The sequence below is a fragment of the Lepus europaeus genome, chromosome 9, assembly GCF_033115175.1.
Source record: "Lepus europaeus isolate LE1 chromosome 9, mLepTim1.pri, whole genome shotgun sequence".
In the NCBI taxonomy this organism is placed as follows: domain Eukaryota; kingdom Metazoa; phylum Chordata; class Mammalia; order Lagomorpha; family Leporidae; genus Lepus; species Lepus europaeus.
The window spans coordinates 59,298,327-59,323,088 of record NC_084835.1 but is presented as its reverse complement, the minus strand read 5'-3'; the positions used below and the strand labels follow the sequence as shown (position 1 = coordinate 59,323,088).

General features: G+C 40.9%; 1 protein-coding gene across 5 annotated transcripts in view; it reads left to right on the top strand.

The window, feature by feature from the left end:
• Window positions 1–24,762, top strand: part of ANKRD12 (ankyrin repeat domain 12) — a 145,820-nt gene that overhangs the window by 35,352 nt on the left and 85,706 nt on the right. For 4 of the 5 annotated variants that reach the window (XM_062201368.1, XM_062201365.1, XM_062201367.1 and 1 more), the window contains exons 3-4: window positions 8,088–8,235; window positions 19,977–20,045. In XM_062201368.1, coding sequence (XP_062057352.1) covers window positions 8,088–8,235; window positions 19,977–20,045 — 217 coding nt within the window. The remainder of the gene's footprint in view (window positions 1–8,087; window positions 8,236–19,976; window positions 20,046–24,762) is intronic. The other variant, XM_062201369.1, reaches the window with a different exon arrangement.

Sequence of the window (24,762 nt, the reverse complement as noted above, 5' to 3'; positions counted from 1 at the left end):
TGCCACAGCGACGGCCCCCTCTTTTATTTATTTGAAAGACAATTTCAGAGAGAGACAGAGACAATCTTCCATCCACTAGATCATTCCCCAAATGGCTGCAAAGACCAGAGCTGAGCCAGTCTGAAGCAAGGAGCCAGGAGCTTTTCCCAGGTTTTTCACGTGGGTGCAGGGCTCCAAGGACTTGGGCTATCCTCTGCTGCTTTCCCAGGCATATTAGCAGGGAGCTGGATCTGAAGTGGAGCAGCTCGCACCCATATGGGATACAGGAGCTTCAGGCCAGGGCTTTAACCCATTGTACCATAGCACAGGCCCCAACATTTTTTCTTTTATTATGCAAGTAATGTAATAACATGTTTATTTTACGAATATCAGAAAATATGTGGTTTTTTTTGTTTTTGTTTTTGACAGGCAGAGTGGATAGTGAGAGAGAGAGACAGAGAGAAAGGTCTTCCTTTTTGCCATTGGTTCACCCTCCAGTGGCTGCTGCGGCCGGCGCATCGTGCCGATCTGAAGCCAGGAGCCAGGTGCTTCTCCTGGTCTCCCATGCGGGTGCAGGGCCCAAGCACTTGGGCCATCCTCCACTGCCTTCCCGGGCCATAGCAGAGAGCTGGCCTGGAAGAAGGGCAACCGGGATAGAATCCGGCGCCCCAACCGGGACTAGAACCTGGTGTGCCGGCGCCGCAAGGTGGAGGATTAGCCTGTTAAGCCATGGCACCGGCCTAGAAAATATGTTTACGCGTAATGAAAGTAGAAATTGCCTTATCAGAAACTGAGGGATCTTGGGGCCGGCGCCGTGGCTCACTTGGTTAATCTTCCACCTGCGGTGCCAGCATCCCATATGGGCACCGAGTTCTAGTCCCGGTTGCTCCTCTTCCAGTGCAACTCTCTGCTGTGGCCTGGGAAGGCAGTGGAGGATGGCCCAAGTGCTTGGGCATCTGTACCCGTGTGGGAGACCAGGAAAAGCACCTGGCTCCTGGCTTCAGATTGGCACAGCACCGGCCATAACGGCCATTTGGGGAGTGAGCCAAGGGAAGGAAGACCTTTCTCTCTCTCTCTCTCTCTCTCTCTCTCTCTCTCTCTCACTGTCTAACTCTATATGTCAAATAAAAATTAAAAAAAAAAAAAAAAGAAACTGAGGGATCTGAGGTTTTACCCTGCTTGCAAGCTAATCAGTTTCATGGATACTGGAAGACATAGAACTTCTGGGTCAGTCATAAAATATAGTAATAGGCATTTGTGCCTGTTTCCTGATCCTTGTTTTTCTTGAATATTTATTTATTTATTTGAAAGTCAGAGTTAGAGAGATCTTCTGTCTGCTGGTTCACTCCCCAAATGACTACAATGGCCAGAGCTGGGCTGATCCAAAACCAGTGGCCAAGAGCTTCTTCTGGGTCTGCCATGTGGGTGCAGGGTCCTAAGCAGTTGGACCATCCTCCACTGCTTTCCCAGGTATTAGCAAGAAGCTGGATCAGAAATGGAGCAGGTTGGACTCAAATTGGCATCTATATGGGATGCCAGCACTATAGGCAGTGGCTTTATGGACTATGCCACATCACCTGCCCTGATCCTTGTTTTTCATAAGATGTATGCAATACACTTGCATACACAGTGGGTTGTATTACAGGAGAGGAATTCAAAGCTTCTGTGGTGGGAAGTCTGCCTGATCTTTGCCCTAGAAGGAGAATTTATTATTTAGAACAATGAACAGATGTGTCCTTTGCTCTGGAGGGAAGACAGCTGTATCTTATGAGACTGTGCCTTATATCAGGATCCATTAAAAAACAGTTGAGAACAAAGGGAATTAGTGCCTTTGGTTCTAAAATATACATAATTTAAGACATGGAGAATTATCTCGCAGTTCATGTGTAGTGCTACTACCCACACATAGTCATTGACATTTTGATTTATACCTTTTAAAAGTTTTATATTTACATATATGTGTTTGTGTGTGTATTCTAGGTAAATTTTTGCCTCATTTCTTTTTTGTTAAGGAGCTGATGAAGGCCATTAGTACATTCAGTGTTTCATAGCTGTAGTGATAGAAAATCACTCTCATCCTGCCATTTTTGGATCTCACAGAAACCCTTTGTTCAAGAATAACACATGCAAGGATAAGTTCTGTTTTACAGAAGGTTAACAGGTTGGAAGTAGTTATGAAAAATTACACTAATTTCAGAATTGCGAAGAACATTGATACAATCTTTTGAATATTTTCCATTTGATATACTGTCAATTTTATTTGTTTTAATTCATTTATAGCAGAACAGTGTCTACTGTAGCTGCAAAGGAGAATGGTGTCTGTTTTTCTTAGATCTTTTATTCGTAGCAAAGATTCCTTTTCTAAGGCAAGGCTTTGGAATTTTGTTCCTTGACCTTTGTATATCACTTCTCAATTTATAATGATTTGACTTAGTTTTTCCACTTTATGTTGGTGTGAAATTGCACCCCTATTCTCATTCTGTTTTTCACTTTAAGTACAGTAGCCAGTAAATTTCATGAGGTAAATTACGTGAGATACTCAACACTGTTATAAAGTGAGTTTTGTGTTAGATGATTTTGCCCAACTAATATAACTGTTCTGAACACAGTTAAATTGAGACTAAGCTATGATGCTTGACAGATTCTCAGTATTAAAGCCATTTTTTACTTCAATATTTTCTATTTAAGGTAAATTTATTGTGATATAACCCCATTGCAAGTCAATGAACATTTGTATTAGTTGTGCCTTTTTATTTTCTGTATTTCGCTGAGACTGTGCTAACTCTTGAAATATTGTCCCTCCCAGGTTTAGAGGTAGTAAACAGCTCACTTAGACACATACCTTTCACATGCAAATTAATCCAGAGTCCACACCTCATCCATCAACTTTATGGGCCTCATATCCTGAGCTACTAACTGGCTGCCCTAATTACTATAGAACCAGGTACAAGACAATTAGAGAAACAACCCTTACAACCTAGAGCCTACTGAAAATCCTTAAACTAGCTAGTACTTAACCTGCTTCTCCTCCATCACCCTTTCTTTCCTCCCAAAACCACAAGAAAGGCTGTTGCCCATATTCTGGAAACTGAGTGACACTTTTTTTTCAATAGCAGTCATTGTTTGATCTAGTGACCTTACCATACCTGAATAAAAATAATAACAGTACAGCCGGCGCTGTGGCTTAACAGGCTAATCCTCCGCCTTGCAGCGCCGGCACACTGGATTCTAGTCCTGGTTGGGGCGCCGGATTCTATCCCGGTTGCCCCTCTTCCAGGCCAGCTCTCTGCTGTGGCCCGGGAGTGCAGTGGAGGATGGCCCAAGTCCTTGGTCCCTGCACCCGCATGGGAGACCAGGAGAAGCACCTGGCTCCTGACTTCGGATCAGCGAGATGCGCCGGCTGCAGCGGCCGTTGGAGGGCGAACCAACGGCAAAAAGGAAGACCTTTCTCTCTGTCTCTCTCTCTCACTATCCACTCTGCCTGTCAAAAAAAAATAATAATAATAATAATAATAATAATAACAACAACAACAATACTACATTTTAAAATATCTGGGAAACTCAATTTTATTGGCAGAAATGAAACAAAAATACTCAAGGGCTTTACTTTAAAGCTTGGAAATAAATAATAGAGGTTCATTCATCTTTGTTGTTATTATTGCCACTAATCGATATCATCATATGGTTTTCTTTTTGAATCTTTGGATACAGTGGATTATCAGTAGAGGTTTTCTAATAATGAGCGATCTTTGCATTCTCTGGATGAATCTTGCCTGATTATGAATATTATCTCCTAACATATTGAATTTGGAGAGTTTTAAAGTATTTAGGATTTTTACATTTATGTTCATATGGGGATTTCATTTATAATATTCTATTTTGTGCTCTTCTTTGGTCTCAGAAAATTATCCATTTTTCCAGGCCCATAATTTTCTCATGGTGTGAAAAATCAATATAGCATTCTTTTTTAATTCCTGTTTTTACCCCATCTGCCATTCTCTTTAGTCTTTGTCTTTATTTTTCTCTTCTCATTTTCATGAGACTTGCCAAAAAGTTTGTGTGTCACTATTTTAGAATCTTTTGATGTTATTAGTAAGTCTGTGTTCTTAAAAACAATTCAGTATTTTAACTTTTTTTTTTCAAGTATTTTTATTTATTTATTTGAGAGGTAGAGTTGCACACAGAGAGGGAGTGACAAAGAGAAAGTCTTCCGTTTGTCATCTGCCAGTTCACTCTCCAGATAGCTGCAATGGCCGGAGCTGTGCCGATCCGAAGCCAGGAGCTAGGAGCTTCTTCTGCGTCGCCCACGGAGTGCAGGGGCCCAAGGACTTGGGCCATCTTCCACTGCTTTCCCAGGCCATCTCAGAAAGCTGGATTAGAAGAGGAGTAGCTGGGACTTGAACCGGTGCCCATATGGGATGTCAGTGCCAAAGGTGGATGCTTAGTCTACTATACCACAGCGCCAGCCCCCAGTATTTTAATTTTTTATACCCCTCCTTTCATCTTTTAGGGTTGAAAGTTAGAATCTGCTTCTCACTTGCTTCTGAGGATCTCTAAGATACGTTAATGTTATTGTTTTTGGGAAATATTCTCTCTCTTTTTTTTTTTTTTTTTTTTGACAGGCAGAGTGGATAGTGAGAGAGAGAGACAGAGAGAAAGGTCTTCCTTTTGCCGTTGGTTCACCCTCCAATGGCCGCCGCGGTAGGCGCGCTGCGGCCGGCGCACCGCGCTGATCCGATGGCAGGAGCCAGGTGCTTCTCCTGGTCTCCCATGGGGTGCAGGACCCAAGCACTTGGGCCATCCTCCACTGCACTCCCTGGCCACAGCAGAGAGCTGGCCTGGAAGAGGGGCAACCGGGACAGGATCGGTGCCCCGACCGGGACTAGAACCCGGTGTGCCGGCGCCGCAAGGCGGAGGATTAGCCTAGTGAGCCACGGCGCCGGCCAGGGAAATATTCTCTTAAGTCTTTCTGATAAGGTGATGTGGCTTAGCTCTTAGTATCAGGCTTATTTTTCACAAAGCCCACTTTAACTATACTGTACCAATTGGATGTTGGATAATAGGAGTGAACTTTATAATAGCTATGGGCTAGGGCCGGCGCTGTGGCGTAGTGGGTGAAGCCGTAGCCTGCAGTGGCAGCATCCCATATGGGCGCTGATTCAAGTCTCAGCTGTTCAACTGCCAACCCAGTTCTCTGCTACGGCCTGGGAAAGCCATAGAGTGGCCAGCACTGTGGCGTAGCAAGTAAAGCCACTCTAGTGCCAGATTCCATATGGGCGCCAGTTGGAGTCCCAGATGCTCCACTTCTGATCAAATTCTCTGCTATGGGCCTGGGCAAGCAGTGGAGAATGGCCCACATCCTTGGGCCCTTGCACCCACGTGGGAGACCTGGAGAAAGCTCCTGCCTCCTGGCTACAGATAGTCACAGCACCGGCCGTTGCGGCCAGCTGGGGAGTGTTAACAGCAGATGGAAGACCTCTCTCACGCTCTCTGCCTCTTCTCTCTCTGTGTAACTCTGATTTTCAAATAAATAAATAAATCTTTGAAAAAAAAAAGCATTAGAAGGTGGCCCAAGTTCTTGGGCCCCTGCACCCACCTGAGAGACCCGGAAGAAGCTCCTGGCTCCCGGCTTCAGATCAGCCCAGCTCCGGCCATTGCGACCATCTGGGGAGTGAACCAGCAGATGGAAGACCTATCTCTGCCTCTGCCTCTGCCTCTGCTTCTCTGGAACTCTGCCTTTCATATAAATAAGTAAATCTTTAAAAAAAAAAAAATAGCTACAGGCCATGCAAATCAGATATTTCGGCTAATAGGGTGGATCCATAATGTTAATGGGTGGAATTCTGTCTTATCTTTCCACAAGAAAGAATTCAGAAGTGAGACAGCGTAGTAGTACTAAGGTAACAAGGCTTAATGGGGTAGGGCATCTGTGAACAGAATCTGAGTGAGAGTGCCCAGCCATTAGACTGGAATGAGCAAGATTGCATAGTTCAATAGAAAGAATAGAATACACCTGCAGGCCAGGTGGGTATCTTAGGAAAAGGCAGAGAGCACAGTCTGTATTCAGACTGGGACTTACAAAAGGGAATGGGGTCCATTTCTTCCCAGTTTCTCTTCTCCCCACCCCCTTTTGAATAAAGGATTTGTTGGGTGTGAAATAGGTAAAATTCTCCCAAGGTTTTAATTGCCTAATCTCCCAAGGTTTTATTGCCCAATAATATAAGACTGGGTAGTCCACTTAGCTCAGGCAGAGAGGATTCTCCTAGGGTGCTTTCCTTGGGAAGAAGGCTGGTATCACCTATAAAGTTACTGAGGTATTGACAGGACTTTGTAGTGTAAAATACTGGGCTGCTTCACTCCTTTCCACAGGTGCTTTGTTTTCCTTGGGCCCCTCTCATACACATAGGCTAACTTCTTACCTAAGAATAATATTTTTATTTCACATATCTTTTTATTATTGAATTAGAAAAGTTTCTCTGATTTAAGAAATGTGATTGTAATATTTCTCTCTCTTTAAAGATTTATTTATTTGAAAAGCAGAGTTTACAAGGGAGAGGGAGAGACAGAGAAAGATCTTTCATCTAATGGTCACTCCCCAGAAGGGCCATAACTGCTGGAGTAGGGCCGGTCTGGAGCCAGGACTTCCTCCAGGTCTCCCATGTGGGTGGCAGGGGCCCAAGGACTTGGGCCATCTTTCACTGCTTTCCTAGCTAGGCACATTAGCAGGGAGCTGGAGTGGAAGTAGAGCAGCTGGGACTTGAACCGGTGCCCATATGGGGTGCCAGTGTAGCAGGCGGCAGCTTAACCCACTGTGCCACAACGTGGGCCCTCAAGTTGTAATCTTTTGCTGAACTGGATTGGTTACCCTTTGGTTCCAATGATCTGTATGAATTTTCCTCCATATTTATAAAGAGTAATGCTTCTCAGACTTAGGCATGCCTCAGAATCACCCAGAAAGACAGTTAGACGAGGACACTGGACTTCATCTCCAAAGTTCTGAAATGGAGCCCAAGAATTTGCATTTCTCTCGAGTCCTCAGATTATGCTGATACTGCTATTTCAGAGACCATTTGCCCTAATGATACAAATAATTGTACAGTCATCCCTCAGTATCCTCAGGAGATTAGTTTCAAGGCCTCCAATAATACTACAATCTAAGTCTATGTAAAATGGTGTAGTATTTGCATATAACACATCTTTATGCTTTTGTATACTTTAATTCTTTCTAGACTACTTAAAATTTACTACTACAGTATAAATGCTGTGTAAATACTTTGTTGATTAGGGAATAATGCCAAGAAAAAAATCTGTACATATTTAGTACAGACACAATTTTCTTTTCCAAATACCTTCAGTTTGCAAATGGTTGAATCCATAAATGCAGAACCTGTCGATAGAGAGACCACTGTATTTATTTATTTATTTTTTATTTTTGACAGGCAGAGTGGACAGTGAGAGAGACAGAGAGAAAGGTCTTCCTTTGCCATTGGTTCACCCTCCAATGGCCACCGCAGCCGGCGCACCGCACTGATCCGAAGGCAGGAGCCAGGTGCTTCTCCTGGTCTCCCATGGGGTTCAGGGCCCAAGCACTTAGGCCATCCTCCACTGCACTCCCGGGCCACAGCTGAGAGCTGGCCTGGAAGAGGGGCAACCGGGACAGAATCCGGTGCCCCGACTGGGACTAGAACCTGGTGTGCCGGCACCGCTAGGCGGAGGATTAGCCTGTTGAGCCACAGCGCCGGCCACTGTATTTTTTAAAATACAATATAAATGTGTTTAGTTCAATCCAGAATTTCTTTTTGAGATTTATATATTCGTTTTGATACCTCTAGATTATATTTAGATATATGATTGTTATACTTAAGATATTTTGTTTTATTTTAAAATGCTGTTATGTTTTATTTTAAAATTCTGTTACTAAGTAAAAGAGGCTTATGAAAGAAGATAGAAAACAATGTTCTAATTGTTGAAGCTGAGTCTTGAGTACATGGAATACAATGGTGATTTGTAATTCCTCTCTCTATTTTGTGTATGTTTGACATTGTTCTTAATAAAGATGTTACTTGACAAATATTGGTGTAACTTATTTATATTTGATTTCCTAATAGAGTAAAGACAAGATTGCATCTTATAACAAAACTCCAAAAATTGACCGAAGTGATGTGAGCAAGGAGATGAAAGAGAAATCATCCATGAAACGTAAACTTCCTTTTACTATTAGCCCATCAAGAAATGAAGAACGAGATTCAGACACAGGTAGAGTGATTTGTTGTTTTCTGTTAAAAATCTTAATCATTTGCTTATTGTGGTTTTCTTTTCACCTGTACCACTCTGCTTGACACCCCAGTTCATAGAGAAATATTTGTATTTCAAATTTATCATTTTGGGACAGACATTCATCTGTTATCATATAAATGTGATTTCTAAACAGAGATAAAAAGCGGTACGTTTATTCCTTTCTCTCTCAGTGTTTATTACAAACCTGATTTCAGAACTTAAATTTTTGGGGGAGCACTCTAATGATGAAAATTTTACTCGATGATAAGGGAGCAAAAGTTGTTGAGTTTTTGTAGACATACTGGACATACCAATGAAGGTTGTAAATTTTATGTCTAGAAATATGTACCACGCTAAAAAAATTCAGGCTGACTACCTAAGTGCTATTGATAGTAATTTAGTTTCTCAAAACTCTTACATTACGGCCGGCACCGCGGCTCAATAGGCTAATCCTCCGCCTAGCGGCGCCGGCACACCGGATTCTAGTCCCAGTCGGGGCACCGGATTCTGTCCCGGTTGCCCCTCTTCCAGGCCAGCTCTCAGCTGTGGCCCGGGAGTGCAGTGGAGGATGGCCCAAGTGCTTGGGTCCTGCACCCCATGGGAGACCAGGAAAAGCACCTGGCTCCTTGCCATTGGATCAGCGCGGTGCGCCAGCCGCAGTGCACCAGCCGCGGCGGCCATTGGAGGGTGAACCAACGGCAAAGGAAGAAGACCTTTCTCTCTGTCTCTCTCTCACTGTCCACTCTGCCTGTCAAAAAAAAAAAAAAAACTCTTACATTACTAGAAATTATTGGTGAAGATCCGTGAACCCCAATTATTCATAACAGATGAGAATCTTACTACTGCCATCTAATAAATTACTAGGTTGTGCTTTAGCCTTGAGCTAATCACTTCTTAAAACTAATATAAACCTAAAAGTTTGTTATGTATTTGTTATAGTTTCATTCCTTCTATGAAATATTAGTAATGAACTAACAATATTTTACTTTATTCACAGAAAATTAATATTCCATTTTGTTTTTTTAAAAGATTTATTTATTTTATTTGAAAGTCAGCATTACACAGAGAAGGAGAGGCAGAGAGAGAGGTCTTCCATCTGATGGTTCACTCCCTAATTGGCCACAACAGCCGGAGCTGTGCCAGTCTGAAGCAAGGAGCCAGGAGCTTCCTCGGGTCTCCCACACAGGTGCAGGGGTCCAAGGACTTGGGCCATCTTCTACTGCTTTCCCAGGCCATAGCAGAGAGCTGGATTGGAAGTGGAGCAGCTGGGACTCGAACCGGCACCTGGTACCCATACGGGATGCCAGCACTGCAGGCCAGGGTGTTAACCCGCTGCACCACAGTGCCAGCCCCAATATTCCATTTTGAGTTTGTGTACAGAGATGGTCTTTCTTATATCTTCCCGCTTTTTTTTTTTTTTTTTTTTTTTTTTTTTTTTGAGAAGCAGATGGAGCTTCCAGATGCTGATTCATTCCCCAAATGCTCATAACAGCTGGGAGCCAGGAACACAATCCAGGTCTCCGATGTGAGTGGCAGTAACCCAATTACTGGAGCCATCATCACTTCCTTCCTTGGTTCCCATTAGCAGGAAGCAGGAGTTAGGAGTTAGAGCTGGGAATCAAACCCATAAATTCTGATAAGTGACATGAATCTTTATAGGCTAAATGCTTGCCTCTTTCTAGCCATTTTAAGCATCAGTACAGAAATGATCTTGATTCTACATCTTGAGTCATATCTTTTTGTGTGTTTTTTTTTGTTTTTTCTCAGCTTGAATTAAATTGTTCTTAAATATTCACGACATTTTTAAATCTGTATTGCAGTGATAAAGGAATTATGTGTTTTGTTCATTTTAAGTACACTGATTTCTTCCAGAGATTGAGTCCTTTTTCTGAAGCATGACTGTACTCGTAATTGAGAAGCTCAAACTAGTACTGTGTTGCTTAGCTGACAAGAAGGTGGCTTAGTTGTATGCCACATACCATTTTGGTCCAGGTTTGTTTGTTTAAGATTTATTTATTTATTTGAAAGTGAAGAGTTAAGAGGAGAAAAAGAAATCTCTCTTCCACCCACTGGTTCACTCCCTAACTGGCTACAATGGCCATGACTGAATCAAACCAAAACCAGGATCCTGGACCTCCATCCAGGTCTCCCATGTACTTGGGCCCCAAGTACTTGGGCCATTTTCTGCTGCTTTCTGAGGTATATAGGCAAGTTGCTGGATTGCAAGTGGAGCAGCCAGGACTTAAACTAGCACTCATATGGAATGCCGGCCTGGAAGGTGGCTGCTTAACCCACTGTACCACAATGTCAGCCCCCATTTTGGTCAGCACTATATGACAATGATTCTATAAAATTATATCAGCTACTGATTTTACAGCCACTTGTTTGTATAAATATACCCTGTGATGTTCACATGATTAAATTGACTAATGATACAGTACTTACAACATAGACTTTGTTATTACACAGATAGCATATTATGATACACTCATCCCTTCTCTTTTTAAGTCACTTTGCTACTCATTTTTATATTATTTACATTACCCAGGTTTTATTTTCTAATAATAGGGATATTTGTAACAGGTTTAAGAAGGAATTCTGAAAAATTCAAACTGCTAGCTTTTTTTTTAGGAATAAATAAAGTTTCAAAATGGGAATAAATTTCCTTCCCACAAGTCTTTGTAATTAGATGAATTGTTAGTCTTTTATTTAGTGTGAAATTAAAGAGAAAATATTATTTAGGAAGATGTGAATGTTAGGCATAACCTAATTTATATTTTAATAATTGCATTATGTATTTACCCTACTACATTTTTTTCTCTATGTGAATTTAATGGGATGTTGAAGTCCCGCCCCCCCCCCTTTTTTTTTTAAGACTTATTGATTTGTTTGAGAGGCAGAGAGACATAGAGATCTTCCATCCACTAGTTCACTCCATAAATGGCCACAACCACCTGAGCTGGACCAGTCCAGAGTCAGGATCAGAACTCTATCTAGGTCTCCTACATAGGTGACAGGGACCCAAGTACTTGAACCATTTTCATTTACCTTCTTAGGCACATTAACAGGGATTTGAATCGGAAGCAGGGCAGCCAGGACACTAACTGGCATTCAGATACGGGATGTCAGTGTCATAAGCAGGTCAAGACCTACTGAAGTGATCCCAGCTTTTCTCCCTTTAAGACAGGTTTATAGGGGCTGGTGCTGTGGCTTGGTAGACTAAGTCTCTACCTGCAGTGCCAACATCCCATAGGGGCACGGGTTCTTGTCCCAGCTGCTGCTCTTCAGAACCGCTCTCTGCTTATGGCCTAGGAAAGCAGTGAAAGACGGCCCAAGTGCTTGGGTCCCTGCACCCACCTGGGAGACCCGGAAGAAGCTCCTGGCTCCTGGCTTCAGATCCAGACATTGCATCAATTTGGGGAGTGAACCAGCAGATGGAAGACCTTTCTCTCTCTTTCCCTCTCTGTCTGTAACTCTGCCTCTCAAATAAATACATAAAATCTTTTAAAAAATTATTTTAAGAAATGTTTTATAATAAACTTTTCCTTGTAGAAGAGTCACATGCCATCATCAAACAAAAAAAAAAAATTTTTTTTTTTTGACAGGCAGAGTGGATAGTGAGAGAGAGAGAGACAGAGAGAAAGGTCTTCCTTTTTGCTGTTGGTTCACCCTCCAGTGGCCGCTGCGGCCGGCACATCCCGCTGATCCGAAGCCAGGAGCCAGGTACTTCTCCTGGTCTCCCATGTGGGTGCAGGGCCCAAGGACTTGGGCCATCCTCCACTGCCTTCCCGGGCCATAGCAGAGAGCAGAGAGGGGCAACCGGGATAGAATGCAGTGCCCCAACCGGGACTAGAACCTGGTGTGCCGGCACCGCAAGGCAGAGGATTAGCCTGTTAAGCCACAGCGCCGGCCACAAAATTTTGATGGATTTAAAATATGAGGGAAATTATATATAGAAATTTTCAGAAAGTTCATTGAATATATGTATTATTAAAAAATTGCATAAATTTCAAAATTTTTGTGCCAAAATAAGCTTTTCTATTTTTCCATGAACTTTTTGAAGTGCCTTTTTATTTGTAATTTTGGTAGGCTGAATTTATAAATTTTACTAAATAATAGAGCAAGAGAGGTTTTTTTTTTTTTTTTTTTTTTTTTTTTTTTGACAGGCAGAGTGGACAGTGAGAGAGAGACAGAGAGAAAGGTCTTCCTTTACCGTTGGTTCACCCTCCAATGGCCGCTGCGGCCAGCACACTGCGTGATCCGAAGCCAGGAGCCAGGTGCTTCTCCTGGTCTCCCATGTGGGTGCTGGGCCCAAGGACCTGGGCCATCCTCCACTGCCTTCCTGTGCCTCAGCAGAGAGCTGGACAGGAAGAGGAGCGACCGGGACAGAATCCAGCGCCCCGACCGGGACTAGAACCCGGTGTGCCGGTACAGCAGGCGGAGGATTAACCTATTGAGCCACGGCACTAGCCAGAGCAAGAGAGTTTTACACACCACACATAACCAGGACATTAATAAGAATTTCCCTGTGTCCAAAGCAAAACATAATATTTATGATCTGGCTTTCTTTTACTTTTTATAATTTTAAAAAATAAAATAGAACCCAATATGCTATTAAACAATATTCTACATATGAAAGCATTGAACTCTGTATTGTACACTGATCTTATGTAATGTACTGTGTTTTAAGCTATTAGTTGAAACAGTAAAGGTAAATATTTAGAGAGCAAATATTTAAAAAATATACAGTAACACTTAAATATACAAAGTATTTAACAGTCTCTTAGATGTGAAAATATACAAGAATGGCAATATGAACAAAATGTACAAATGGGAGCTTACAACAATGAAGTTACAAACACAATTGGCAAAGAAATATCTACAGAAAATCAATGGTAATCAATAGATACAGTTATAATGACTGACAAAATTAGTCTATATCATACCTAGTGGTCCTAGGTTGCAAATACGAACCTGCTTTAATTGCTATAAATTAAAAGAATACCTTGTTGGAGGTAAATATAAAAACATTTATCAAAAAACAAGTTTCTTAACATTTGACTAATTTCTTTTTTGGTATTTATACTGTGTAAATAATGAGAACAAAAATCAGTCTTGGCCGGCGCTGCGGCTCACTAGGCTAATCCTCCGCCTTGCGGCGCCGGCACACTGGGTTCTAGTCCCGGTCGGGGCACTGATCCTGTCCCGGTTGCCCCTCTTCCAGGCCAGCTCTCTGCTGTGGCCAGGGAGTGCAGTGGAGGATGGCCCAAGTCCTTGGGCCCTGCACCCCATGGGAGACCAGGATAAGCACCTGGCTCCTGCCATCGGATCAGCGCGGTGCGCTGGCCGCAGCGCGCCTACCGCGGCGGCCATTGGAGGGTGAACCAACGGCAAAGGAAGACCTTTCTCTCTGTCTCTCTCTCTCACTATCCACTCTGCCTGTAAAAAAAAATAAAAAATAAAAAAAATAAAAAATCAGTCTTTAAGAATATCTCAGCTTTATAGGATTTGTTAAATAATGATTAATCCAGTGAAGAAATGTAGTTTTCACTATTAAAAATAACATTGTAGAAGAATACATGATGTGGAACTGGTACTGTGGCACAACAGGTTAAGCTACCACCTGCAGCACTGGCCTCCCATATAGGTGCTGGTTCAAGTCCCAGCTGCTCCATTTCCAATCCAGCTCCCTGCTAATGTGCTTGGGAAAAACAACAGAAGATGGTCTGAGTGGTCGGGACCCCTGAGCCTCTGTGGGAGACCCAGAAGAAATTCCTGGCTCCTAGCTTTGGCCTGGCCCAGCCCTGACCTGCAGCCATCTGGAGAGTGAACTGGCAGATGAAAGATTTCTCTCATTCTCTGCCTCTCTCTCTACCTCTACTTTTTAAATAAATAAATAAATCTGTAAAAAAAAAAAAAGAATACATGATGTAGACAGATGTTCAAGATATTAGAAGTGAAAAATTAGGTTATGAAGTAATAGTATTATTTGATTGTATTAAATATGATTTATATGTGTATCTGTACACACATGATACAATGCATATTTGGAAAGATAAAAATATTTGGAAAGATAAAATGTGGCTATTTCAATATAAGCAGCTATTTCACTGTCAGAATTAAGCCTAAACCTGGAAGATGTATTTTGAGTTCAGAACAAAATATGAATGTTACAAACTCTGACTCAGTAAAAGAAAACAAGGAATGGGGACTATGAAGCAAGCCTTAACAGTGTCACTCCATCTTCCTCTCATAGAAAGAGGTTAGCTGATACTGTATATTCTGAAATGGTGTAGTTTTTTTTTTCCCCCCAAAGATTTCTTTATTTATTTAAAAGGCAGATTTACAGAGAGGCAGAAGCAGAAAAGAGAGGCCTTCCATCCACTACTCCCCAATTGGTTGCATTGGTCGCAACAGTAGAGCTGCGCCAATCTGAAGCCAGGAGCAGCTTCTGGGTCTCCCACAAAGATGTAGGGGCCTAAGGGCTTGGGCCATCTTCTACTGCTCTCCCAGACCATAGCAGAGAGCTGGATCAGAAATGGAGCAGCTGGGACTCCACTCTGCACCCATATGGGATGCTGACACTGCAGGCGGCTGCTTTACCCACTGTGCCACAGCGCCGGCTCCTCATTTGTCTTTACAAATTTTTTTTTTTTTTTTTTTTTTGACAGAGTTAGTAAGAGAGAGAGAGAGAGACAGAGAGAAAGGTCTTCCTTTTCCGTTGGTTCACCCCCAAGTGGCTGCTACGGCCAGCGCACTGCGCCGATCCAAAGCCAGGAGCCAGGTGCTTCTCCTGGTCTCCCATGCGAGTGCAGGGCCCAAGCACTTGGGCCATCCTCCACTGCACTCCTGGGCCACAGCAGAGAGCTGGCCTGGAAAAGGAGCAACCGGGATAGAATCCGGCGCCCCAACCGGGACTAGAACCCGGGGTGCTGGCGCGACAGGCTGAGGATTAGCCTAGTGAGCCGCAGCGCCGGCCATCTTTACAATTATTTAGACAGATGCTTTGAATAATGCTCACCAGAAAGTAACACTTCATTTTGAGGTTTTGGAATATTAGTAACTTTATTCTTTCTACTTTATGTGTGGCTTTGATTTTTAGAATAAAGGACAGATGTGGATACTTCAAAAAGTTCATGAAAAATGGAATTAAAAGATAAAGTTTAGGAGTGGGTGTTTAGCACAGTGGTTTGGACACTCTTTAGGACACTCACATCCTATATTAGAGTACCTGGCTTCAAGTCTTGCCTTCACTTCTTATTCCAGCTTCCTATTAATGTTGCCACCCTATTGATGGCTCAAGTCTTGAGTCCCAGCCACCCAGTTGGGAGGCTCAGATGAGTTCCAGGCTCTTGGCTTTGGCCTGTTTCAGCCCCAGCTGTTTGCAGGTATTTGGGGAGTGAATCAACAAATGGAGAATCTTTCTCTGTGTAAATAAAAATAAATTTTAAGATTTAAAATTTTTAAGTAAAGATAAAATTTATTTTAGTGCAAAACATTTTTTTAAATCTGTGCATAATTTTTTCATAATACATATTTTCTTTGAACTTTTTGAAGATTTTTTTGTATGTTACTTCTATACAACAAAGTCATTTTTTTTTTTCAGTAGCTATTCATATCATTGTCCAAGGAAGACCCACTAGTCCCAAAATCACCAGTAATGCCATCAAATGAATTAGGGCTTCTTACTCTTCATTTTACAAGACCTTAGTATGATGTAAGTTTTACATCAGTTACTACTTTTCTAAAAGATAACATCCTAAAAAGTAAACACTTGACTAGACCAATAAAGTTAGAGATGGTAATACAGCATAATTTGAAGTCATTCCTGTGGGTCCTCATTGTACATTGTTCATTCTAAATTACTTTATTTCAACATTTTGCCATCCTGTCTGCTTATATCATTCCAGTGTTTATCCCATATTGTCTTACCCTGTCAGAGAATTCCTGTAAATTTTATCTCATGACATATTGAGAAGCCAATATATACAGTGACTCATTGAACCTATTGCAACTACTTATCTATAAGACATTTGGTATTCTGTTACATCAGTTTTGCTTTGTCATTTTTCATTTTACTTTCATGTCTCCTAGTCTAAAATCCTGACAGGGTAAGTTAATGTAGTTTAAGTGGAAGTAAATCATAGCAATGTTTATTATGAAAGGTTTTTTAGAGTGGCTAGTGAGTCCCTACTCAGCCCCCTGTAAGCCCTAGCCAGATATTTGAATTCTTTATAAGTCCCAATATCCTCATCTGTAAATATATAAAATACTGATTTTAGACAACTGTGATCTTTAAATGACATCATATGTAATTCAGTGTGTGATACATCAATTAGTTATAACAAAATAACACTGGTATAAAAATTGTAAATAGTAAGAATTTAAAAAATTTTAATAATAACAATGCCAGGCATAGGTAGTCCAGCATTGGTGTTGAAGCTAAATAATGCCATCAGACACTGTTGTTGTTTTTTTTTTGTTTTTTTTTTTGACAGGCAGAGTGGACAGTGAGAGAGAGAGACAGAGAGAAAGGTCTTCCTTTTGCCTTTGGTTCACCCCCCAATGGCCACTGCGGCTGGCGCGCTGCGGCCAGCGCACCGTGCTGATCAGATGGCAGGAGCCAGGTGCTTCTCCTGGTCTCCCATGGGGTGCAGGACCCAAGCACTTGGGCCATCCTCCACTGCACTCCCTGGCCACAGCAGAGAGCTGGCCTGGAAGAGGGGCAACCGGGACAGAATCCAGTGCCCCGACCGGGACTAGAACCCGGTGTGCTGGCGCCACAAGGCGGAGGATTAGCCTAGTGAGCTGCGGCGCCGACCTTGTTGTTGTTGTTGTTTTGACAGGCAGAGTGGACAGTGAGAGAGAGACAGAGAGAAAGGTCTTCCTTTGCCGTTGGTTCACCCTCCAATGGCCGCCGCGGCCGGCATGCTGCGGCCGGCGCACCACGCTGATCCGAAGCCAGGAGCCAGGTGCTTCTCCTGGTTTCCCATGGGGTGCAGGACCCAAGCACTTGGACCATCCTCCACTGCACTCCCGGGCCAAAGCAGAGAGCTGGCCTGGAAGAGGGGCAACCAGGACAGAATCCTGCGCCCCGACCGGGACTAGAACCGGGTGTGCTGGCGCCGCAAGGCGGAGGATTAGCCTTTTGAGCCGCGGCACTGGCCTTTTTTTTTTTTTTTTTTTCAATTTTGTTCTGCTACCTTTAGCTTATACGTACTGCTACCTTTAGCTTAAAATGTTTGTCCTTAAACATTTTACCTTATAATCACCAGAAGTAGAAAGAGAAAAGACCAGACACAAAAGTATCTTTCTCCCAGTGAAAGTTGACCTTTTTATAGAAGAAAGTCTCCCTAGTATCTTCTGTTTAGATCACTGGTTAGGCTTTTGTATTTGCAGTGGAGCCTGAAAAGTCAGATAATTTTAGCTGGATTTATTGTCATTAAGATAAAAATTGAGTTGTTCCTGGTAAGAATGAAAATTGAGTAGGCAACTTATAATGTCTGCCATTATACAAAGTGTGTAGTAATCATAACTGATAACTTTGGTCATCTTTAATAATCATTAAAGTCTTTACCTACACTGTTAGTCTTTTTTTTTTTTTTTAAAGATTTGCTTTATTTATTTGACAGAGTTACAAAGAGAGGTAGAAACAGAGAGAGAGAGGTCTTCCATATGATGGTCTACTCCCCAAATGGCTGCAACTGCTGGATCTGAGCCAATCCAAAGCCAGGAGCTTCTTCTGGGTCTCCCATGTGGGTGTAAGGTCCCAAGGAGTTGAGCCATCTGCTGCTGTTTTCCCAGTCACATTAGCAGGGTGCTGGATTGGAAGTGGAGCAGCTGGAACTTGAACCCAACGCCCATATGGGATGCCGGCACTGCAGGCTGGGGCTTTAATGCCCTGCGCCACAGCGCCAGCCCCTAAAATCATACTTTTCTAGTCACAAGTGTCCAGGAGAATGCTGTAATCCCTTAACATGAGTGTATTGAACAACTCTGTTGAGACTACATGAGTGCATCTCGGTCTTCAAACTAAATTTCCAATTATTTTGATACAAGTAATGCTGTTAAGAGCATCTTTGCAGGTTATATTTTTGTCATACCCTAAATTCTTTCTTTATTATTTATTTCTAGGAGTAGGGTCACAGTGTTGGAAGATTAAACATTTCTGTGATTTCTTGATGTTTTTCCAAAGTAATCATACCTTATTATAAAGCCTTCCGCAGTATAGGAATGTTGTTTAACATACACAGGAGGACATGTTTTTCTTTAGGTTTGATAGGTGTAATGTTCTATAGAGGTTTATCATATAAGTTTGCATGTTTAACTAGACAGATACAATAGCCTTCATTTTTTTCTTTAATAATTGTTTCCTGTTTTAAGCATCATTTATTTACTTACTGCTTTATTCTTTTGGCATTTCTGTATAATATGGTATGAGAAAGCTAAAAGAGGGACAGGATGAACTGTTCCCAGAATCTACAGTTGTAGTTAGAGAGCATGTTGAAATTTTATAAACTAAATCTTTTCTGCCAGCCAGCCTTAGCAGTTCTGTTTTCCTGGACAGAAAGAAGACATAATTGAGTGATGGTACAGGATATGGAAGCTTAAATTCTCCAGTTCCTGAATTAAGGCTTTGTAATCTGTTAAAATAATGTCTGCTTTCAGGAATCCATTTAATCCAGTTGAAACAACTTTATTGTCACCACCCTTTTTTCTGCTTCACAATCTCATGGAAGCTGTTTTAAATTTTTTGCTTTTTTTATATGAAATTTCAAGCACTATTTTTTCATGAATTGTAGTTACTTAATGTATTCCATTTTGAAATAGAAATATTAATTGAAAGTCTTGTTATTCAATCTGTTTACTCAGTTTAAAATTGGTCTAAATGTTACCCTATTAACAGTCTCCCTTTTAGGCACTAAACTTTTAGGCTTATCTTTAAATTTTTCAGATACTGTGTTTGGGGGTTGTTCTTTGGTTAGTTTTTTTGTTGGTTTTTCCCAACACTTGGTTACTTATACCTAACTGAAATCAAAATATTGTCTAAAATAATGATCCTGAGGAAAAAGTATGTATCAATAAATTGAGGGTATGAAGATCAAAGTAATATTATGGTGAGTTGAAATGGGATGTTTTTTGTAAGTAAAAACATCTACTCTGGGCATATTGCTTAGTCCATTCTTCATATTCTTATTTCTCTATCATGAACTGTTAGGCAGACTTCTTAGATTCTTCCATGATAAACTTTATTTTGATTTAGCCTGCAAAGAAGTCTTCACTAGTAATCATACACTTGAAGTATATATAATTTATAGGAAGATCTGCAGTATAGGATGCTACTGCAGTCCAAAGTGTTTGGCATAGTTGTGGCACTCATAAAAAGGGTGATTCAAGTTTTTGAAAGACAGATATCTTTTTGGAGGTGGAAAAAGATAATGTCCAAAGAGATGGTGTGTTTTAATAACATCAGTAATGTCTGTTATTGAAACTGCATGTTGAATTTCTCAACTTCAAGATATTCCAGTTGAAGCAACTGAAATCTTAGGTATTGGCCAAACCTATGTTTTAAATGTACTTTTGGCTTCATCTTAAAAACTAATCTTTTGGGAAAACAGTGAAAGATCATTGACTAATTGGTAGTCTTTTGAAAAATGTTGGTTTGTTGCATTTCCCTTCGTGTGCCTTTTTCTTTTCTCCTGTCTCTTCTCATTCTGTAGATTCAGACCCAGGACATACAAGTGAAAATTGGGGGGAGAGACTTTTATCTTCTTACAGGACATACTCAGGTAATTAGATTATCAGGTCCTCCTGTTTAGTCAGTGGTTTCTGTCACATTTACAATTAAGTATTGTACTGTTACTTATTTTCAAAGCAGTATATAGTGGTCTTCAGTTGAATAAATAAGCTACATGAATGACCCCAAATTTTCCAGTTTTTATTCTGAGATATCCAGTGCATAATATCCAGCACATGCTATGTGTGAACATTGTAAGCAGGACTGTTGTGTACTTTGCTCAGATTTGTACAGTGTAATATGGGAACACCATTCCTGTAGAAAACATTGTGAAAGTTAAACCCTGGCATAGCACAGTGCAGTGAACCCTGTGAGGGGATACCTAAGGTATCCTAAGTCTGTTTTGTTGTAATAATACTTCAAGTTGTACCAAGTGTACTGATTTTAGTAGTGTCGTCTTATGCTTCAGTCATGTGATGTTTTTTAAAAACAAAAATTTAGAAGTTATTTCCATTAAGCTCTTTAGTCTTTGTTGACTTTGTTGCCCAGGTTGAATTTAAGGGTAAGTGGATGAAAATTCAGGCTTTTGGAGAAAGGCCATTACCATCAATTGCTGGAATCTGTTTAACTGTGGCACCGGTTATTATATTTTACTGATCCTTAATTGCTTTAGGTAGGAGAGAATATACAAATACTGTCATTTTTATTATTATTATTTTTATTTTTATTTTTATTTTTTTTTGACAGGCAGAGAGGACAGTGAGAGAGAGATAGAGAGAAAGGTCTTCCTTTTGCCGTTGGTTCACCCTCCAATGGCCGCCGCGGTAGGCGCGCTGCGGCCGGCGCACTGCGCTGATCCGATGGCAGGAGCCAGGTGCTTCTCCTGGTCTCCCATGGGGTGCAGGGCCCAAGGACTTGGGCCATCCTCCACTGCACTCCCTGGCCACAGCAGAGAGCTGGCCTGGAAGAGGGGCAACCGGGACAGGATCGGTGCCCCGACCGGGACTAGAACCCGGTGTGCCGGCGCCGCAAGGCGGAGGATTAGCCTAGTGAGCCGCGGCGCCGGCCCAAATACTGTCATTTTTTAAAAAAAGTTTTCTTCAGTGGTTGGCAAGAAACTAATTAGTGTTAGGTGTTTTGATTTTTTTTAAGTAGGATGACATTTTTATCTCTAAACTTTTTAGTCTGAGTATCTAAGTGTCCATTTTTCAGCATAAGACATTGCTATTAAAAACTGAAATAAACCTATTTCTCATATGCTTTTTACTTTGTAAATTTCTGAGGGTTCTAGTAGACTCAAATAATCATTCCTAAAATTATCCTGAAAGTTGTTAATTAAGCTGATAAATCAGTAGTTGTGTTTAACAGGTTTGACAGTGGGGAGCATATTTATGGTCAGTTGCTATGGAATTAAGTATACTTTTCTAAACGGGGACACCTAAGTTCCCAGGCGTACCTAAAAGAGCTGTATGTGATGAAGCCATCCATGATCTGAGTATTATTGCAGGAAGTCAAGATAAAGATACTCAGTGGTTAAGAGATTTATGCAGATATTTGAGAAGCACAGAGTAATGGCACTTTTTTCTCAGAGTTTAAATGTGCACATTGCAACCATGATGGATTCACTGTGTTTGAATAGTAGTTCCATTGGTTCATTCCTTACATGGTGACTGCTATGTGGAAAATGTTGTATTCTTTAATTTGTGAGAGGCTGATATGTTTATGAACCAATTGTTTCCCAAGATACTCTACACATAATTAGGAACTCACAATGTTAAGCTTTTTATTTATTCTGACAGGACCTGAAAAGGAAGCATTGATTTTCAAGATTATAAGACTGGGACACCTTTGTGTTTTTAAAGATTCTGTGAATCTTGAAAGAGTGTTGGATTGATACGAGATCCATTTCCTTTCTCTGTCTCTCTCTCTCACTCTCTCCCTCTCTCCCTTTCTCTCTCTCTTCTCCCCTCCCCCTTATTTGGGTAATCTTAAATTAATCTTTTGCCCTAAAATCTCTCAGCTGACTGAGTGGACTGGCACATCCATGGTAGACTGTGCTAAGTGAGCTCCTGTGTTAAAAGCTTTGGTCCATTATTAAGATAAATAAATATATTTTTTAGTTACTGAAATTTAGCTACCTAGCTTTTTAAAACATGTGGCTTATAAGGAGACTTAAAAAAATTTGTGGCAAATGGAATTAAAAGATAAATTTATTTTGGAGCAAAAAGTTTTCAAATCATGTTTTTTCTTAATACGTATTTTCCATGAACTTTTTGAAGTCTCCTCATATCATCACAGGATAGATCCCAAATAGTCAAAATCTTGTTAGCTGCTTTAAACTGAAAAGCTGTTATTTTGAGACGTAATAGTGCAGTTTTGAAGAATTGGTATGGCTGTCTCTAACCCAGCTGCCATATACCAGGTACTGTTCACTACCTTCTTTGCCTATCTCATGCAAAACAGGATTTCAGATTTCTCTAGTAACTCAAAAAAGATTCAATCTTGGATGCTAGCATATTATTTGAGTTTTTAAATATTAGTAATATATACTGTATGTTTATTCTTTCCAAAATGTAATAATTATTTGATCAGTTGGCAGCATGGAATTCTAATAATGAATTTTTGTCTCTTTTGTAACTCAAATATATATATTCTATCACTTTATTGTCATCTTTTTTATACATTATATTAAAAAGAAAATAAAGACAAAATTTTAGAAAATATTTTAAGGATAGGTATTTTTTGTTACTAGTTTTTACTATCATTGAAAAATCTTTTCTACTTTCTATTTTATAGGATCTTAATTTTAGGGGAGAAATATACTTAGTATATTTACAAAATTATTAAAATAACAATATTTGTAGTATCTTAGTAAGTATTTAGGAACCAAAATGTACAGAATGTTTCTAGCAGAAAGTATATACGTATTGGAAAATAAATACATTGCCACAGACATGTTTATTGCTTTGTAATAAGTGTAGTGTTGTCAGTTTAATTATTGTTCTGGGATTAGATTTATACTATATTGAATGATTAATGATAAGAAAATAAGAACTATGATAATACAAGGTATCAGAGCTATGAAGATGATAGATTATGTTAGAAATATTAATAAAAGTTGATTTAAGTATGTCTTAAACTTTTTTGTTGTATTACAAAAATATTCAGCAAAATGGACATTAGATGCCATTGAATTTTGAATGCGTTGTGGGCAGTGGAGTATATGTATATGTTAGAATATTCTAGCTGCTGGCCATATCTGCTTGTAAAAGACATTGTACTAACTGTTAAGCTTTCCTGTGTCCCACTAATTTTTGCTTTTTTTTTTAAAGATTTATTTATTTGAAAGAGTTACAGAGAGAGGTAAAGACAGAGAGGTCTTGAGGGAGGGAGGGGGAGAGAGACAGAGAAGAGAGAAAGAAAGGAGAGGAGAGGAGAGAGAGGAGAAAGAGCTATTTTCCATCTGCTGGTTCACTCCCCAAATGGCCGCAATATCCTGGGGCTGGGCTAGGCTAAATCCAGGAGCCTGGAGCTCCATCTAGATCTCTGATATGGATGCAAGGGCCCAAGTACTTGGGTCCTTTTCCGCTGCCTTCCTAGGCCCATTAGCAGCGAGCTGGATTGGAAGTGGAGCAGCCCAGACTCAAACCCATGCCCATATGAGATGCTGGCTTTGCAGGCAGCAGCTTAACCCGCTGTGCCCTATCACCACACAGTAATTTTTGCTATTTTTAAATTTTATCTTTATTTTGCAGCTCCTCTTTACATGTACTCTCAAATATGGATCAGAAAGTTCTAGATGTTTATATAAGATTTCCTAAAAAAATAGATGCCTAAACAGATTAATAGCCAGACCTGTGTGTTAGCTTGCACAGGCACATGCATTAATTCCCAGAGAAGTCCTAAAGAAAAGAGACATCCATATCTCTTACTCATGGAATCCATTTCAGTTTGAGTTCCCTACCACTTAATCAGGGATGGCTGCATTGCCGAATAATTTTCCCAAATAGTTAAATGTGAGAAATCAGATCTCTTGAAAAAGCCCTTGCAAAGTTTTAGATTTTTGAAGGTTCTGTCAACCCACAGCTACAGCTTTAGGTACTATCATTCCATATTCAACTATTGTATGACAAGAATAAAATGATTTGGTGCTTGTTTCCAGTAATTATTGAGTACAATGAGACGTGTCTGCTGGGCTCCATGGAAGATTGTGCAAATCATTGCTGAATTAAGGAAGTAATTTGAATCTGTTTTGGTGTACGGGCTTAGCAGTAATGAAGAAGAATAAAATTGTAGCGAAAGAGAAGTTTCAAAGATACAGTTGGCTCTGTATCCACAGATTCAACTAATCATGGATGGAAAATACTTGGAAAAAGATTGCATCAGTACTGAACATGTACAGATTTTTTTCCTTTTCTTTATCCTCTAAGCAATACTGTATAAGGGCTGGTGCTATGGCATGGCGGATAAAGTTGCTGCCTGCAGTGATGACATCCCATATGGGCATCGGTTCAAATCCCAGCTCCTCCACTTCCAATCCAGAGCTTTGCTATGGCCTGAGAAAGCAGTAGAAGATGGCCCAAGTGCTTGGGCCCCTGCACCCGCTAAGACCCAGATGAGGCTCCTGGCTTTGGATCCGTGCAGCTCTGGCCATTCCAGCCAATTGGGGAGTGAACCAGTGGATGGAAGACCTCTCTCTCTCTCTCTCTGTCTCTCTCTCTCTCTCTTTCTGTCTCTCCCCCTCTTTCTCTTTCTCTGCCTCTCTCTCT